The 17,160-nt window shown below is 38.2% G+C and overlaps 1 protein-coding gene across 2 annotated transcripts in view; it reads right to left on the reverse strand.

Annotated features, from left to right (window-relative positions):
- GRIK2 (glutamate ionotropic receptor kainate type subunit 2) overlaps positions 1–17,160 on the reverse strand; it is a 1,450,753-nt gene that overhangs the window by 452,603 nt on the left and 980,990 nt on the right. For both annotated transcript variants that reach the window (XM_075340094.1, XM_075340093.1), the window contains 2 exons: positions 15,392–15,535; positions 15,094–15,201 (listed from right to left, as the gene is read on the reverse strand). In XM_075340094.1, the coding sequence (XP_075196209.1) occupies positions 15,094–15,201; positions 15,392–15,535 (252 nt within the window). The remainder of the gene's footprint in view (positions 1–15,093; positions 15,202–15,391; positions 15,536–17,160) is intronic.

Genomic DNA, 17,160 nt, shown 5'->3' on the forward strand with positions numbered 1-17,160 from the left:
GGAGAAAAAGTGGAGAAAAAAATGGAGGAAAAGTGGAGAAAAAGTGGAGAAAAAGTAGAGAAAAAAATGGAGAAAAAGTGGAGAAAAAGTGGAGAAAAAGTGGAGAAAAAGTGGAGAAAAAATGGATAAAAAGTGGAGAAAAAGAGAAGAAAAAGTGGAGAAAAAATGGAGAAAGAATGTAGAAAAAATGGAGAAAAAATGTAGAAAAAGCGGAGAAAAATTAGAGAAAAAGTGGAGAAAAAAATGGAGAAAAAGTGGAGAAAAAGTGGAGAAAAAGTGGAGAAAAAGTGGAGAAAAAATTGGATAAAAAGTGGATACAAATGTCATAATACAGTACAAGGACAATATAGTAATGACAAATATGGGGTCAGAGTAGGCTTAGACAGCTCTGGTACGAAAGAGATGTCAATCATAAAGTAACATGTGCAGTAGGTGTAGAGCTACATTATGCATGGCAGAACTAATGGGTAGACTGACCATAGAAAAAGAACGGAGAAAAAGTGGAGAAAAAAGTAGAGAAAAAGTGGAGAAAAAGTGGAGAAAAAAATGGAGAAAAAGTGGAGAAAAAGTGGAGAAAAAGTGGAGAAAAAGTGGAGAAAAAAATGGAGAAAAAGTGGAGAAAAAGTGGAGAAAAAGTGGAGAAAAAATGGATAAAAAGTGGAGAAAAAGTGAAGAAAAAGTGGAGAAAAAAATGAAGAAAAAATGGAGAATAAAATGGAGAAAAAAAATGTAGAAAAAGTGGAGAAAAAGTGGAGAAAAAAAAGGAGAAAAAGTGGAGAAAAAGTGGAGAAAAAGTGGAGAAAAAGTGGAGAAAAAATGGATAAAAAGTGGAGAAAAAGTGAAGAAAAAGTAGAGAAAAAAATGGAGAAAAAGTGGAGAAAAAGTGGAGAAAAAGTGGAGAAAAAATGGATAAAAAGTGGAGAAAAAGTGAAGAAAAAGTGGAGAAAAAATGGAGAAAGAATGTAGAAAAAATGGAGAAAAAATGTAGAAAAAGCGGAGAAAAATTAGAGAAAAAGTGGAGAAAAAAATGGAGAAAAAGTGGAGAAAAAGTGGAGAAAAAGTGGAGAAAAAGTGGAGAAAAAAATGGATAAAAAGTGCAGAAAAAGTGGAGAAAAAGTGGAGAAAAAATGTAGAAAAAGTGGAGAAAAAGTGGAGAAAAAGTGGAGAAAAAAATGGAGAAAAAGTGGAGAAAAAGTGGAGTAAAAATGGAGAAAAAGTGGAGAAAAAATGGAGAAAAAAATGTAGAAAAAGTGGATAAAAAGTGGAGAAAAAATGGAGAAAAAGTGGAGAAAAAGTAGAGAAAAAGTGGAGAAAAAGTGGAGAAAAAAATGGAGAAAAAGTGGAGAAAAAGTGGAGAAAAAGTGGAGAAAAAATGGATAAAAAGTGGAGAAAAAGTGAAGAAAAAGTGGAGAAAAAATGGAGAAAAAATGGAGAAAAAAAATGGAGAAACAAAATGGAGAAAAAGTGGAGAAAAAGTGGAGAAAAAAAAGGAGAAAAAGTGGAGAAAAAGTGGAGAAAAAGTGGAGAAAAAGTGGAGAAAAAATGGATAAAAAGTGGAGAAAAAGTGAAGAAAAAGTAGAGAAAAAAATGGAGAAAAAGTGGAGAAAAAGTGGAGAAAAAGTGGAGAAAAAGTGGAGAAAAAATGGATAAAAAGTGGAGAAAAAGTGAAGAAAAAGTGGAGAAAAAATGGAGAAAGAATGTAGAAAAAATGGAGAAAAAATGTAGAAAAAGCGGAGAAAAATTAGAGAAAAAGTGGAGAAAAAAATGGAGAAAAAGTGGAGAAAAAGTGGAGAAAAAGTGGAGAAAAAGTGGAGAAAAAATTGGATAAAAAGTGGATACAAATGTCATAATACAGTACAAGGACAATATAGTAATGACAAATATGGGGTCAGAGTAGGCTTAGACAGCTCTGGTACGAAAGAGATGTCAATCATAAAGTAACATGTGCAGTAGGTGTAGAGCTACATTATGCATGGCAGAACTAATGGGTAGACTGACCATAGAAAAAGAACGGAGAAAAAGTGGAGAAAAAAGTAGAGAAAAAGTGGAGAAAAAGTGGAGAAAAAAATGGAGAAAAAGTGGAGAAAAAGTGGAGAAAAAGTGGAGAAAAAGTGGAGAAAAAAATGGAGAAAAAGTGGAGAAAAAGTGGAGAAAAAGTGGAGAAAAAATGGATAAAAAGTGGAGAAAAAGTGAAGAAAAAGTGGAGAAAAAAATGAAGAAAAAATGGAGAATAAAATGGAGAAAAAAAATGTAGAAAAAGTGGAGAAAAAGTGGAGAAAAAAAAGGAGAAAAAGTGGAGAAAAAGTGGAGAAAAAGTGGAGAAAAAGTGGAGAAAAAATGGATAAAAAGTGGAGAAAAAGTGAAGAAAAAGTAGAGAAAAAAATGGAGAAAAAGTGGAGAAAAAGTGGAGAAAAAGTGGAGAAAAAATGGATAAAAAGTGGAGAAAAAGTGAAGAAAAAGTGGAGAAAAAATGGAGAAAGAATGTAGAAAAAATGGAGAAAAAATGTAGAAAAAGCGGAGAAAAATTAGAGAAAAAGTGGAGAAAAAAATGGAGAAAAAGTGGAGAAAAAGTGGAGAAAAAGTGGAGAAAAAGTGGAGAAAAAAATGGATAAAAAGTGCAGAAAAAGTGGAGAAAAAGTGGAGAAAAAATGTAGAAAAAGTGGAGAAAAAGTGGAGAAAAAGTGGAGAAAAAAATGGAGAAAAAGTGGAGAAAAAGTGGAGTAAAAATGGAGAAAAAGTGGAGAAAAAATGGAGAAAAAAATGTAGAAAAAGTGGATAAAAAGTGGAGAAAAAATGGAGAAAAAGTGGAGAAAAAGTAGAGAAAAAGTGGAGAAAAAGTGGAGAAAAAAATGGAGAAAAAGTGGAGAAAAAGTGGAGAAAAAGTGGAGAAAAAATGGATAAAAAGTGGAGAAAAAGTGAAGAAAAAGTGGAGAAAAAATGGAGAAAAAATGGAGAAAAAAAATGGAGAAACAAAATGGAGAAAAAGTGGAGAAAAAGTGGAGAAAAAAAAGGAGAAAAAGTGGAGAAAAAGTGGAGAAAAAGTGGAGAAAAAGTGGAGAAAAAATGGATAAAAAGTGGAGAAAAAGTGAAGAAAAAGTAGAGAAAAAAATGGAGAAAAAGTGGAGAAAAAGTGGAGAAAAAGTGGAGAAAAAGTGGAGAAAAAATGGATAAAAAGTGGAGAAAAAGTGAAGAAAAAGTGGAGAAAAAATGGAGAAAGAATGTAGAAAAAATGGAGAAAAAATGTAGAAAAAGCGGAGAAAAATTAGAGAAAAAGTGGAGAAAAAAATGGAGAAAAAGTGGAGAAAAAGTGGAGAAAAAGTGGAGAAAAAGTGGAGAAAAAAATGGATAAAAAGTGGAGAAAAAGTGGAGAAAAAGTGGAGAAAAAATGGAGAAAAAGTGGAGAAAAAGTGGAGAAAAAGTGGAGAAAAAAATGGAGAAAAAGTGGAGAAAAAGTGGAGAAAAAGTGGAGTAAAAATGGAGAAAAAGTGGAGAAAAAATGGAGAAAAAAATGTAGAAAAAGTGGAGAAAAAATGGAGAAAAAGTGGAGAAAAAGTGGAGAAAAAGTGGAGAAAAAGTGGAGAAAAAAATGGAGAAAAAGTGGAGAAAAAGTGGAGAAAAAGTGGAGAAAAAGTGGAGCACCCTTTGGTGCCTTTCATGTGGCACTAAGGGGTGCTTAGCTTTGTATTTAGCCAAAAAAATGAAAAAAAAAAATGACGTAGGGTTCCCCCTAGTTTTGTAGCCAGCTAGGGTAAAGCAGACGGCTGCAGCCTGCAGACCACAGCTGGCAACCTCACCTTGGCTGGTAATCCAAAACTGAGGGCACCCCACGCTGTTATTTTAAATTAAATAAATAATTAAAAAAAAAAAAACACGTAGGGGTCCCACAAAATTGGATCACCAGCCAAGGTAAAGCAGACAGCTGGGGCCTGATATTCTCAGACTAGGGAGGTCCATGGTTATTGGACTCTCCCCAGCCTAAAAATAGCAGGCCGCAGGCGCCCCAGAAGTGGCGCATCCATTAGATGCGCCAATCCTGGTGCTTCGCCCCAGCTCATCCCGCGCCCTGGTGCGGTGGCAAACGGGGTAATATATGGGGTTAATACCAGATGTGTAATGTCACCTGGCATCAAGCCCTGGGGTTGGTGAGGTCAGGCGTCTATCAGATACCCGACATCACCAACCCAGTCAGTAATAAAAAAAATAGACGACAAACACATTTTTATTTGAAAAAACACTCCCCAAAACATTCCCTCTTTAACCAATTTATTAGAATGAAAAACAAATCCAGGTCTGCTGTAATCCAAGGGGTTGCCATGACGATCCACACTGTCCCAGTCAATGAAGAGCAGGATGTTCCCCATTGGCTGGGAGAGCAGTGCAGTGACCTGAGCTAACATCAATGGGTCAGCCCAGGTCACTGCAGGGCATGACAAGTGCTGGTGTCAGCGAGGTACATTACCTGCGCTGATCTCCAGCACACTGACAGCCCCTGTCACTGAGTTCAATGACCGGCGCCTTCACACCAAGTATCGCGAGAGGCCCGTGACGTCACCGCTAGTCAGTCTCGGGTCGGAAGCGAGAGGTGATGTGACAAGCGGCGGCCATGGAGGACAGTGACAGCGCTGAGGTCAGGATGGCGGGACTTCATCACCGCAGGTAAGCCGAGCGGGACCATGTGTGTGTGTGTGTGTGTGTGTGTGTGTGTGTATGTATGCATGTATGTGTACATGCCGCGGGCAGGAGGGGGCGGAGTGAGCTGAGCGGGGAAGTGTCTGCTTCCTGCACGTAACTAGGATAAACATCGGGTTACTAACCAAAGCGCTTTGCTTGGATACCCGATGTTTATCTTGGTTACCAGCTTCTGGCAGGCTGCCAGCGATGGCTCCTGCACACTGTAGCTGTAAAAAGCCCTGCTTTTTGCTGCTAGAACCGTTCTCGAACGTATCTAGAACTATCGAGCTTTTGCAAAAAAGCTCGAGTTCTAGTTCGATCTAGAACAGCCCCAAAATCACTCGAGCCTAGAACTGGAGAACCACGAACCGCGAACCGCGCTCAACTCTACTCACCAGTCAATTCCTTTTTTCTCAGAATGTACCCGACTGTTGATTTTGCTACTCCAAGCATGTCTGCTATCTCTCTGATGGATTTTTTCTTTTTTTTCAGCCTCAGGATGTTCTGCTTCACCTCAGTTGAGAGTTCCTTAGACCGCATGTTGTCTGGTCACAGCAACAGCTTCCAAATGCAAAACCACACACCTGTAATCAACCCCAGACCTTTTAACTACTTCATTGATTACAGATTAACGAGTGAGATGCCTTCAGAGTTAATTGCAGCCCTTAGAGTCCCTTGTCCAATTACTTTTGGTCCCTTTAAAAAGAGGAGGCTATGCATTACAGAGCTATGATTCCTAAACCCTTTCTCCGATTTGGATGTGAAAACTCTCATATTGCAGCTGGAAGTGTGCACTTTCAGCCCATATTATATATATAATTGTATTTCTGAACATGTTTTTGTAAACAGCTAAAATAACAAAACTTGTGTCACTGTTCAAATATTTCTGGACCTAACTGTATCAAACGTAAATTTTTATATGTTCCCCTCCATACATATCCCTGTACATATTAGAAAGGTCACCTTTTTAACCTAAATGGAACAGACAAATAATCCAACGTTATTAATGAACCAATGGGAAGAGGTTTTTTTTAAAAACAAATTATATAAAAAATTAAAAACAAAAAATGAATGAAAAAAGAGGAAGTCAGAATTAGCTCGGATAAGCAAATACAGTACTCATATGCAGGAAAAAGATATCTTTTTTTTCTTAAATTAAATTACAAAGAGCGGCCCAAATGGAAGTTGAAAAAACACGGAGGAATGATGTATAACTAATTTACTCATTTAGTCCCTTTGGGACCAATGTGTCAAGTACTGAGATCCATTTGGCCTCGCATTGCGCCAGGCGTTTCTTGAAGTCACCACTCCTGATACCCCCATCTATAACATCAATGCCCCTAACTTTCAATTGGGAGGGATCACAGGAGTGGTGCGACTTGAAATGCCTGGGCAAGGTCTTCCGAACTGTCACATCTGTCACTTAACTAGCTGCAGCAATGTCCCTCACATGCTTCCTGACCCTAATGTGGAGCTCACGAGATGTAAGTCCCACATAGGTCAGGGAGCATGTGCAAGTGGCAAAATACACCACGTGTGTCATACTACACGTGATGTATTGTTTGATCTTAAACATTTTTGGCCATCCGAAGAATAGAAAGATGTGCTACAAAGGAAATTGCTACAAGCCATACAGTGACCGCAGGGAAAACAGTCCCTTAACAGACCCCTAGAGCCAAAAACGTTGGTCCTAGGGGGAATGTAATGGCTTCTTACCAAATGGTCTCTCAGATTCCTCGCCCTTCTTGGAGTCATCAAAGGGTTTTTTGAGACCATTTGGTACGAAGCCATTACATTCCCCTTAGGACTAACTTTTTTGGCTGTAGGGGTCTGTTATTCTATCTTTATATTCTTCGGATGGATAAAAAACCTTTAAGATCAAACAATACATCACGTGTAGTACGACACACGTGGTGTATTTTGCCACTTGCACATGCTCCCTGACCTATGTGGGACTTACATCTCGTGAGCTCCACATTAGGGTCAGGAAGCATGTGAGGGACATTGCTGCAGCTAGTTCAGTGACCGATGTGACACCTCTGAAGACCTTGCCCAGGCATTTCAGGTCTCACCACTCCTGTGATCCCTCCCAATTGAAAGTTAGGGGCATTGATGTTATAGATGGGGGTATAAGGGGTGGTGACCTCACGTACCACCTGGCGCAATGCAAGGCCTAATGGATCTCAGTACTTGACACATTGGTTCCAAAGGGACTAATTGAGACAATTAGTCATACATCATTCCTCTAATGTGTTTTTTCAACTTCCATTTGTTACGCTCTTTGTAATTTAGTTTAAGAAAGAAAAGATATCTTTTTCATGCATATGAATACTGTATTTGCTTATCTGAGCTAATTCTGCCTTCCTCTTTTTTCATTCATTTTTTGTTTTTAATTTTTTATATAATTTGTTTTTTTTTTAAAAAAAATTTCCCATTGGTTCATTAATAATGCTGGATTATTTGTCTGTTCCATTTAGATTAAAAAGGTGACCTTTCTAAAATGTACAGGGATATGCATGGAAAGGAACATATGAAAATGTACGTTTGATATATATGGACTTCGTCCCCTTCCACACCTCTGGATATCCAATTTTGCTATATGGATCAGGATCGACTGCCTCTGTGTTAAAAAGACATGCTTCTCCCTGGAGATTCCTGTGCGCATGCGCGGATTGCAGCACCTGTCTCTCGTTGTCTACTGCCTTCTGTACGTCATGTGCCTGCGCAGGAGCCATGGAGATGCGTCCCTGCTCCCGCGCATGTGCGAGATGACGTGACGGCGGGCTGACCCGGGGGACCTGATGGGACAATCAGCGCATGTGCCGACGAGCCATTTCCGGGTTATCAACAGCCACGGCGACTATTTAAACTTGATGTCCGATGGGCACACATTACAGCACCTCTCCCCTGAAGAAGAAAGAAAATCTTGATTGAAACGTACGTTGGGCTAATTTCAAGACTTTTTTCTGAGACTGACCGCCATTATACCCTATAGCGGTAAATTTGCAGTGGAAATCCTCCGACCTGTTGGATTGTTTCCACTATCCTTGGGATCCCCATAATGTATATCCTTAATGGGCAATATGCAATATTTACCTATGGTATTTTCTATATGGATATTATGTGTGATCTTAATACTGTTATATGTTACACCTATAAGTATGGGAACTATATGGAGTAAATTGCAATAGGATTGGTCTCTGTTTTTATCTATTTTACAAGAAATGAATTATCACTTTATGTCATACTAAATATTATACTCTTTTGCACTACAAAGCTCTTCTCTCCTCTCTTTTTTGTATTATGTTCATGAGCTTGTGCGGTGGGTGGGTATCTGATAACAATCAGGCCCCCAGCTTTCTTTGTATGGTATTACGGAGTTTCTCTCTAATATGCAAAGAAAAGAGTAGTTTACTCGGTATACGGTAAGCAATATTACTGGTATTAATAGTAATCAGAATTCAGTAACCAATATCCAAACACAAATAGTTACTATTAGACGATCTCTATTTATTATATATCCAAAAGAAAAATTTGCTTAACATACAGTGCATAAGGAGAAACCAGGTGGACCTAGTTGCTATTTACCGTAAACATATAGGGTGCCACATCATGCAGAGCCGAAACATGCAAAAGGGGGAAGAAAAAAGACTGCATATAATGATGTGCACACCAAATATTAAAAAGGAACAACAATTTTATTGAATTCTAAGGACAGACATTTAAAAGCAATTAATAACATTCAGGCAACTCCATTGTACACCAAAATTTAATCAGTTGTGCACACTGCCTATAATAATGTCGAACCAAAATATAACAAGGAGTAATAATCATCATGAGCTAGGGGAGGAGGAGAATGGATGAATATGAAATAAACATCCACAAAAAAGATACCACTTGCAATGGGTAAATATAAGGGATAATCGAATACTTCGATTACCCTGCTTCGCAAATATTTTCCGAATACCTCACCGCTATTCGTATATTCGCAAATATTCGATGCGCAATGTAAGTCTATGGCAAATCCGAATAACAACTATTCGGAACTATTCGGGCTTCCCATAGACTTACATTGTGCATCAAGTAGTCGAATAGCGGCGAGAAATTCGGAAAATATTCGCGAAGCGGGATAATCGAAGTAGTTGATCATCCCTAGTAAATATGTAAATAAACCGAAGAAAAGTAAGAAATATATTCCATATAACACCATAAATTCTTCGGGTTTTAGTGGGTAAGTATACAGATGAGTGAAAAACAGTTGTACATATATGTATATTCTATGTCGCATCAATAAGGACAGACCTTACCCAAGATAGACAGGCACTCAGTATGGTATGATGAAGTGGCAAAAATCTACAGAGACACCCCCTAGCAAGGTGCTGGAGACTAGACACATGGCAAATAATGCTAAAACAGAGCGTCTATTATCAAACCAAGGATAGACAAACACTGGGGGCTGGAAGTGCACATAGAGCTGAGTCAGGCTCTGGAATTTTTTAGCTTTCCAAATGCTTCAACCGCCAGAGATGACCAAACCTTAATATCAGCCCCTTTATGGGTGAGATCAGTGAGTGGCTTGACCACTTGAGAGAACCCCTTAATAAACTTTCTGTAATAATTGGCAAAACCAAGAAAACGCTGCAGGGCCTTGAGGTCTCTGGGTTTACCCAATTAACAATAGCTTGTACCTTTCCGGGATCTATACGAAACTCCTTGGCCGAGAGAATAAATCCTAGAAAAGAAAGTTCTTGAACACGAAAGGTACATTTCTCGGGTTTCGCAAACAGGGAATTCTCCCGCAATCTAGTAAGTACAGCACGGATATGACCAATGTGGGACTCTTTGTCGGATGAAAAAATGAGAATATCATCCAAATACACAACCACAAAATGCTCAATGAAATTAGAAAATACGTCATTCATGAAATTCTGAAATACAGCAGCAGCGTTTGTGAGACCGAAGGGTATGACTAGGTTCTCAAACAAGCCCTCAGAGATGAGAAATGACGTTTTCCACTCATTCCCCTCCTGTATGTGAACAAGGTTATAAGCTCCCCTAAGGTCCAGCTTAGGGAACCATTTCGCTCCAGATAACTGATTATAGAGATCTGGGATGAGTGGAAGGGGATACGCATTTTTGATCATAATTTTATTGAGTTCCCAAAAATGGAGGCACAGGCGTAAGCCACCATCTTTTTATTTTTAACCAAAAAGAACCCAGCAGCCACAGGCGAGACAGAGAGACGGATGTGACCTTTAGGGTGTGCTCACACGAATGTAAATATTGGATGAGTGCAATGGGAGAAAATCTCGCATTGCACTCGGCCCCATGTTAGACAATGCTGCAGCTAAGATCAGCGATTTTTTTCTCAGCCCTAAACTTACTGAGTAAAAAAATGCAGCATGCTGAGATTTTCTGCGAGAGCCATATCACTCGCACCCTTTCAAGTAAATGGGTGCAAGAGAAACATTGGACTGCACTCGGATGTTATCCCAGTGCAGTGCGATATATGCACAGGCTGACAATTTAGGCTATGGGGGATTTAACCCCTCCTTCTCCTCCTCCGCATCCGCCCTGAGCTTTGCAGCTGTGAGCCTATTGCAAGATCCGGTCACAGTTGCATGACACTCGGCTCAGACTCACAGCAGAGCCTGAGCCGAGGGTCATTAGCATATTGCATCCGTTGCTCTCGCATCGGATGCCATACACTAATGTGTCTGCAGCCTTATGTAAACTATCTGAAATATACATTTTCATGGCATCACATTTCGGGCTAGAAAGATTGTACAAACGGGCCTTGTGCAATTTAGAACCCAGAATGAGATTAATGGTGCAATCATAAGAGCAATGTGGTGATAAAACTTCAGCCTCTTTTTCAGAAACCATGTCTCCAAAATCTTTTCGGTACTGCGGAATGCCCTCCAGATTAGTGGAAGATACTTGAACAGTAGTAAGACAACCATTTGAATAGTTAGGACTCCATTTAACAATATCACGAGATTCCCAATCAATAACAGGGTTATGCATCTGCAACCAGGGGAATGCCAACACCATACCAGCCAGGAGGTTAGCCATGATATAAGATAAAATAAGTTCCTGGTGAAGGGAACCTACTTTGAGGAGGAACTACTCAGACACAAATTTAAACACATTCTATGACAACGATGTCTTATCAATGGCAATAATATGAAAAGGTGTCTCTAGCCTAACTGTCCCTATCTTAGCTTTGAACACCAGACTAGAGTCAATGAAATTCATGGATGATCCACAGTCCACGAAAGCAAAGGAAGAAATGCACCACTCTCCTATATAGAGTTCCACCTCCAACAGAATCTTTTGAAATGAGGAAAAAGGGACCTCCTTGACTATCACCCAGACTTAGGCATTTCCCGGCGCCTTGGCAGTTGGAGTGCAAATGGGACAGTCCTTCTTCAAATGTTCTGAACCTCCGCAATAGAAACACAACCTCCTTTCCCGTCGCTGTCTCCTCTCTTTCTTCTTGGAATCAATGGCACCAACCTCTATGGCTTCAGGATGTGCATTAACCTCGGACTTGACATGATAAAATGAAGTCTCTTGAAGGGCCATCCCTCTCTCCCGCAAACTCCGATCTATACGTACTGCCTGGGTCAGCTCTTATCAACCAACATACTTTCAGGAGCTGTCAGAGGCAACAAGAAGGCCCAAGTCTGAGGACCCTCCCTAAGCAAGGAGATAATTATCCCCACCTGCTGGCTCTCATCCTCAGAGAATCGGGGACTAAGGGAGAAAAATAATCTACAACTCTCTCTAAACATAAAAAACTTCTTAGTGGAGAAAACGAATCATAGTTTGTTGAACAATTTATTCTGAGTACATTAATACCGCATTAATAATGGAAACTACTGTTTGGGTGCGTGGTGGGGCTTGGAAGGGAAAGACCGCTAGTTGAATTTTAGAGCACCATTTTGGTTGGAATAGATTGCAGACGCCATGTCATATTTGAAGATCCTCTGACATGCCAAAAAGTAGAAAAACCTTACAAGTGAACTCATTTTAGAAACTATACCTAGCAAGAAATTCACCTTGTGGTATAGTGAGCAATATTAACCCTCAAGTTATTCATGGAATTGTGTAACGTTGGGTTGTGGAAATAAAAAAAATCTAATTTTTTCCAGAAAAATGTTGCTCTGGCCAAAAAGTTTTAGTTTTCAAAAAGGGTAACAGGAGAAAATGGACAATATAATTTGTTACACAATTTTTCCTTAGTTAATCAGTAACTGATATGTGGTCAAAAACGACTTTTGAGGTACAGTGCAAAGCTCTGAAGGTAGGAGTGCCATATTGGAGTTTAGATTTTGTTAAAATGGTTTGGTGCCATGTACAATTGGCAGAGCTTGGGACATGCCATAAAAGCAAACCCCCCACAAGTAACCCCATTTTACAAACTACACCACTCAATGAATTCAATTAGGGGTGTAGTGGTAATTTTATACCATTAGGCACTGAAGAATAATGACATTTGTTTCAGTAAAATGCTGTTTTTGCACTAAGTTTTTAATTCTTAGAAGAGGTAATAAGAAAAAAAATGTTACACACAGTTTGTTGTGTAATTTTTCCTGAGTGCACCAATACACTCCATTTAATTAGGAACTACTTTTGGAGTTCTAATATACTATTTGATAAATAAAGATGGAAGATTTTAATTGATCAACTGGATTCACCTGATCTTCCTTGCATTTAAGAAGCCTATGGTCTTAGCTTTTGGCTTGAAGCTGGTACAATAATAATTCTTTCTGAACAATAATACAGGTATAGTGTGGCCCTATTACTTATCTTTCAAACTTGTGTGCAGTAAGCATATTGACACCACAGCTGTGTCACAAAATTTTATACTATTAGAAGGTGAAGAAATAATAATTACATGTTTAACAATGTAAAAATGTATTTTAACTTGAGATTTTCAATTTTATCAAGATGAATATGCAGCAAAGACTCCATATAATGCATTACACAATTTCTCCTGATAGTGGCAGTACCCCTTATGAGACAGTACAGTACTATAAAGCCACAAGATAGGGCTCAGGAGGAGCGATATCTCACTTTTGGAGCATAGATTTTCCTAGAATAGTTGGCAAATTGCATTTACAAAGCCTTTAATTACAGAACAGCAGAAACCACCTCACTACCACGCATTGTAAATTACACCCCTCTGTGAATTCACCTTTGTGTGTAGTTACGATTATGCCTCTGGAAAATACCCAAGGAGACTAAATGCAGTGAATGTTGTAGAATTAAAAATTTCAAATAAGCCCCTGTAATGCCGAATACATTGTAGTTCAGCTTGTACTTCTGGAGATCTAAACCCCATAATTTAAGCAAGCTCTCTTCACTACAACAATGCCCAACATATAGACATTAAATGGGGTTAACTGGGGTTTAGTCACATTGTGGTGCTCAGAAGACAGGGAAGAATCTGAATTTGGGAGCACAGTTTTTGCTGGTTTTCTTTTTGTAAGAGCCATAGTGTTTTTTTCTGAAGCCTCTGTGCTGCCAGTAATGTAGAAAAACCGTATATAACAGATGACAGACCTAAGTGAAGATTTGTTTTTTTATGGGTTGTGTTGAATGCTATTTGGTGGCAATTTGGGGTACAGAGCATTTTGTTACGTTCACATTTATCCTCTGTTCTATGCTAAGCATGTACATTAGTGTTTCCATGTACATCTTCAAAATACTTGATTCATGTGAAACCCAAGATGGATCATTCAAATGAGGCAGAAGAGTTTCTCAGAAATCCATGTGGACTATGTTTAGTGGTGTCCTTCTTTTTAAAGGTGCACAAAACTGTTATTGACCAGACTTTTATGCACACTTAAAAAGATGCCTAAAATGATGGACACCGCCGGGCCATAGGCCAGGTATAGGTTCAAAATGACTACATCTCACTACAGTGAATTTTCCATTTAGAAATTGTATCTGAATCTTTTTTTTCAGAGATTTACACTTAATCTCATGTGTTAAGTGCTCAGCGTAGAGCACAGGACTAATGTGAGCTGAGCCGTACTATGATCTTTGTGAGGTAGAATAAATAAATCAACAGTAGTTAAAGAATTGGTTTTATTACTATTTTTACACTGTTCACCTTGTGGTATAAGTGGTAGGGTGGTTTTGTTTCTAAGTATGATTACAGTGATACCTGAGTTATATTAAATTATTTTTTAGATTGAGTTCTTCCCAATGTAGTGATACGAAATATGTGTGCTATTTTGCTTTAATTTTATTTTTGCATACATTTACATATTTATTGGTTTATTGTTTTCAAAGTTTAGTTTTTTATTTTCTGATTTTGCAAAGAATATTTTTACAATTTCTTTAAAACTGATTTTGTTTACTTTTTTTACTTAGTCCCTACATGGGACATTAACTGTTATTACTTTGATTGCTGGTAAAATATGTTGTACTGCACTAGCATTGCAATACATTATACCTGTCAATGCTGCATTGACAGAAGCCTTTTAGACAATGCTTCTGGCATGGTTTAACAGGTGTACCATAGATGGCTTACCCAGAGGTCATTGTGATGACCTTGGGTAGCCATGGCAGTGATTGGGCCCTTGTGATCTCGTTGTGGGTGTCCCGATTGGGTGGAAAAGGGAACACACTCCCTCTCTTAACCTCCTAAATGCTGTGATTGTTATTAATTGTGGCATTTAGGGGACTAAATGCAAGAGGCAATGCAGGGACTGTCCCTGGTTGTGAAAGCTGGAGCTCGGCTATCACTTACGTTGGGGTCTCAGAGGTGATCATTCATACACTGCTCCTGTGCCCGCATTATCATCATGGCATACATTCACATCATTTTTTGGAACCCCCATCTGACCATGAGAGATAAATGAAATGAAGTGAAGGGGTAATATCTTGAAAATACATGATGGGGAGATACATTGCCAAATTTATCCAATACTTCTTAAACCTGGAGATGCTCAAATGAGATTTATTAATTTCTACTAGTACTATTCTACAAGCTACTAGTAAAGATACTCTTGTCTTTGCAAAAAAACCTGTGCTAAACAGAGTATAACAATTTAAAAAAAAATTAAAGATTGAAAGTAACATTTTCTCCTAGAAACAACTTTAGAATTTAGGTTTAGAATAAATGATTTGCATTACTCAATTGAACAATAAATCAAATACAATTATACAGCAAATATTGCTCAGGGAAACTAATGCTTTTTAATTTACCTTTAACAGTTTTCTTGGTCTTTAAAACACTCCTGGGCATGTTCATTAGTGTTTTATTGTATTGCTAATAGCTTAAATTTAATTGAATATCCCAAGCTGGAAAAAACTATAAAGAACTAAAACTTCAAAGGCAACCCTCATTAGATTACAATTCAATATTTTGTAAATCTCTGAGTCCATAGGTTGAACATCAAGTACCTTTTCAAGGCCTTCTTCCTTGAGACTGATCACATCTAAATCAAAGTCAGTCCGTAAGCCATTGGTTTTGTTAAATGTTATTCTGCCTGTTAGACCTTCCCAGTGAGCCTACAGAAGAAAATAGCAATTAGCCTTTGTAAAGTGTAAAAAGTATTCATATTAAATCTTTAAAAACAGTAATAATAAAGTTCATTATGTTGGCTGTTTGTCACCGGAAATGTATTTCATACAACATATTTTTCTTTTTATTTATTTTCTATATTGCAGTAAATTTATGAGTTAAGAATTCAAGACTTACCTCTTTTATGAGGTTTATAAACCTAGTACCAAATCTCCAAGGTTTATGTCTATTACATTGTAATGAACTAACTGTCATTTGTGGAAATTGCTGTACAGCCACTGAGACCACGTGCACTGCATCATACATCAGAGCGGCATCAGTCTGAAACATAAGAATATAATATATTTACATAAGATTTTGTAGATATAGAAGTTTAATTTTTTAAAAAATTCTACAAAAATGAAACTAGTAATTGAACACTGTAATGTAGAACTTGAAAATAACCTTAGGAATCTGTGAGGTGTCAGTATCTGTAAGGTGCAGTACACATGTGGGTCTCCGCCAAACATTTCAAAGTGAGCTTCTTTTACATTTATATCTAATTAATTTACCCTCTCTTCAAGCTCATCACACAAGCTGCTAACACACATGTAGTTAATAAAATATCTTAAAAAAAACCTTGCAAAAATAGGATTTTTTTGTGCTCTTACATACTGTATGTTTGGTGTATTTTCCTTTTATTTCGTTCGTTGTAGCATAAATGCAAAATATACCAATGTTTCCAATTTTGAATGATTCCTCAAGGTAGATTGTTATAAGAATGCTTAACTCTATCCTGCATATGCTGTGCAGATTTTGTTTACATGTGTATAGAGCTGACTCAGGAACTGAGCTCGAATCATATACATTAAGTGCCTATTGTGTTATACAGTCAGCATCTGCTTCTAACATCAGTGATCTAAGTTAGCTCAGAATACTACTGCCTAGCCAATTGTATGTTATGGTCAATCTCTATCAAGTATCTGGGGTGGGGAGTACATACTGAAGCCGATTTCACCCACATGAGGCAATTGAAAGATGCTAATGAGTTGAAATATCAGACAGGTTCATTAATGGCCAGTATTGCTTCATTCTAAGAAGCCTATATGAGATCTTCCATCATAGCAGATAACTAAATTAACTACTTACTGCAATAGTTCAGTGTCAGAGCACATAGTACAAGTCTAATGGGGTATTAATCTTGAAGAGACCTTTACATGAAAATGAGACTGGGAGTTAGTCTATCTGAAGACTAGTGATTTAGTAAGAGCTTTGACAAATCATATTACAGCATTTTTCAGACTATTAGATGCACTGAATAATAAGACACACCTAGGTTTTACAGGTGGAAATTACAAAAAAATATGCAAAAATTGTGGTCATGATGTTTTGTTATGGGAGATCTGCTGCTGTCACTGTTATAAGGCATCTGCTGCTGGAAAATTTAAGAGAGAATCTGCTATTGACACTGTTATGGAAGTAAGGTCCCCCAATTCTTTACTAATGTCCCCCATCCTGGGCCCTTCATACTGCATGTGGTCCATCCTGGTGTATATGTTTCCCTTCCTGGGCCTCTTCCTGGTATATGTCACTCATCCTGGTATATATGTTCCACATCCATGGACTAATCTTGGTTTATATGTTCCCCATCCTGGTATTTATAGCCCCCATCCTGATATATATGTTCTGCATCCTTGGCCTATCCTGGTACATATGTCTTTCCTCCTGGTATATACTGTATTTTTCGCTTTATAAGACGCACCGGATTATAAGACGCACCCCAAATTTAGACATAAAAAAAGGTAAAAAAAAAGAAAAATGGGGTCCGTCTTATACTCCGGTGTTCTCTTACCAGAGGGGGGCAGCAGTGGTGGTGAAGCGGGGTCACAGGAGGCAGAGGTTGTGCTGGCAGGCGCGGTGGATCAGTGGCAGCGGGGTCCGTGGTGGCAGGTGCAGTGGCTACCGTG

The sequence above is a fragment of the Anomaloglossus baeobatrachus genome, chromosome 3, assembly GCF_048569485.1.
Source record: "Anomaloglossus baeobatrachus isolate aAnoBae1 chromosome 3, aAnoBae1.hap1, whole genome shotgun sequence".
Classification (NCBI taxonomy): domain Eukaryota; kingdom Metazoa; phylum Chordata; class Amphibia; order Anura; family Aromobatidae; genus Anomaloglossus; species Anomaloglossus baeobatrachus.